Raw genomic sequence first — 1875 nt, 5'->3', positions numbered from 1 at the left:
TAACATAATATTATTCTTTATATATTATATACATAATATTATACACTATTTAAAGTTTAAAAAACATAACAAGTACTGGCTTAAACATATTGTAAAGTTAATACATTCTAATCGATCATAATCAGAAAAGCATAGTTACCAAATAATTGTATGAAAAACTATTACGTTTGAGTTAAATAATTTACTAATAAAAGCTGACTGAAGAACGATCAGCGAAAAACGGAGAAGAACTCTTACCTGTGTGACGTATGTGACATGTCATTCCGCCAAATTGGAAATTTGATGACACATCGACGTACGCACACTGGCGTAAAACCTTATGCATATGATATATGCGACAAGTCGTTTGCTGTAAGTGGCAGTTTGACGAACCATCGACGCACACACACCGGTGAAAAACCGTACGCATGCAATGTGTGTGACAAGTCATTCTCTGAAAATGGCACTTTAACGAAACACCAACGAACACACACTGGCGAAAAGCCGTACGCATGCGATATATGCAACAAGTCGTTTGCTGTAAGTGGCAGTCTAACGAAACACCAACGCACACACACTGGCGAAAAACCTTATGCATGCGATATATGCGACAAGTCGTTTGCTGTAAGTGGCAGTTTGACAAAACACAAACGCACTCACACTGGCGAAAAACCGTTCGCTTGTGATGTTTGTGAAATGTCATTTAGTCAAATTACCAATTTGACAACACATAGACGCACTCACACTGGCGAAAAGCCATACGCATGCGATGTGTGCGACAAGTCGTTCTCTACGAGTAGCAGTTTGACGATACATCGACGCACACACACTGGCGAAAAGCCGTACGCATGCGATGTATGCGACAAGTCATTCTCTGAAAATGGCACTTTAACGAAACACCAACGCACACACACTGGTGAAAAACCGTATGCATGCGATATATGCGACAAGTCGTTCTCTATAAGTGGCAGTTTAACGAACCATCGACGCACACACACTGGCGAAAAACCGTACGCATGCGATATATGCAATAAGTCGTTTGCTGAAAATGGCACTTTAACGAAACACCAACGCACACACACTGGTGAAAAACCGTATGCATGCGATATATGCGACAAGTCGTTCTCTGCGAGTAGCACTTTGACGACACATCGACGTACACACACTGGCGAAAAACCGTACGCATGCGATGTATGCGATAAGTCGTTCAGTCAAAATACCAATTTGACAAAACATCAACGCATGCACACTGGTGAAAAATCATACGCATGCGATGAATGCGACAAGTCATTCTCCGTAAGTAGCAATTTGACATTACACAAACGGCGGACGCACACGGCACACTGATCGGATCGTTCAAAGATCTACGATAAAGTTCAATATTAAAAATAGATAAATCATGTTCACGTATTATTATGGTAGGACTGTCAAAGTGTTATTATTGTTTTAAAATTATCATTTGAACATGACATTATTGCATTGTTTTTTACAATCAGTATTATTTTAAGTTGATTTGCACCCATTTAATTTTTTTATGATCTAATAACAGGTACTAATATACATGTGATGAATTAAAAAAATATATGTAATTAGTGTGGATATTGAGCTAAATTTGTTTATATAAACACAAATTATTATTTTTTTTTTTTTAGAAATACCTAGCATAGGGCTATTTATATCTAGAATGACAATTTGTACTCGTTTAGTTTAGATCAGTGCGATAAATGAAACATATTTAAAAGTTATACAGACCATTTAATAACAATCCAAAAACAAAATATAATTATTTTTAATGGAGTATGACATAAACGGTCCTTTTCACGACCACTAACAACCAATAATCACACTCAACAAATATAAGACACAGTTAAAAATAGCAGGTTTTACAATAATTAG

The 1875-nt window shown here is 36.7% G+C and overlaps 1 protein-coding gene across 1 annotated transcript; it reads left to right on the top strand.

The window, feature by feature from the left end:
• Window positions 1-232: 232 nt before the first annotated feature.
• On the top strand, window positions 233-1423 carry LOC107884335 (zinc finger protein 2-like). The gene has a single exon (XM_016806166.2). It carries the CDS (start codon window positions 256-258, stop codon window positions 1324-1326), a length of 1071 nt encoding a protein of 356 aa, XP_016661655.1. The 5' UTR covers window positions 233-255; the 3' UTR covers window positions 1327-1423.
• The last annotated feature ends 452 nt before the right edge of the window (window positions 1424-1875 follow it).

The sequence above is a fragment of the Acyrthosiphon pisum genome, chromosome X, assembly GCF_005508785.2.
Source record: "Acyrthosiphon pisum isolate AL4f chromosome X, pea_aphid_22Mar2018_4r6ur, whole genome shotgun sequence".
NCBI classification, from domain to species: domain Eukaryota; kingdom Metazoa; phylum Arthropoda; class Insecta; order Hemiptera; family Aphididae; genus Acyrthosiphon; species Acyrthosiphon pisum.
The sequence above is the reverse complement of the archived record's forward strand: the minus strand, read 5'-3'. Positions and strand labels throughout refer to the sequence as shown.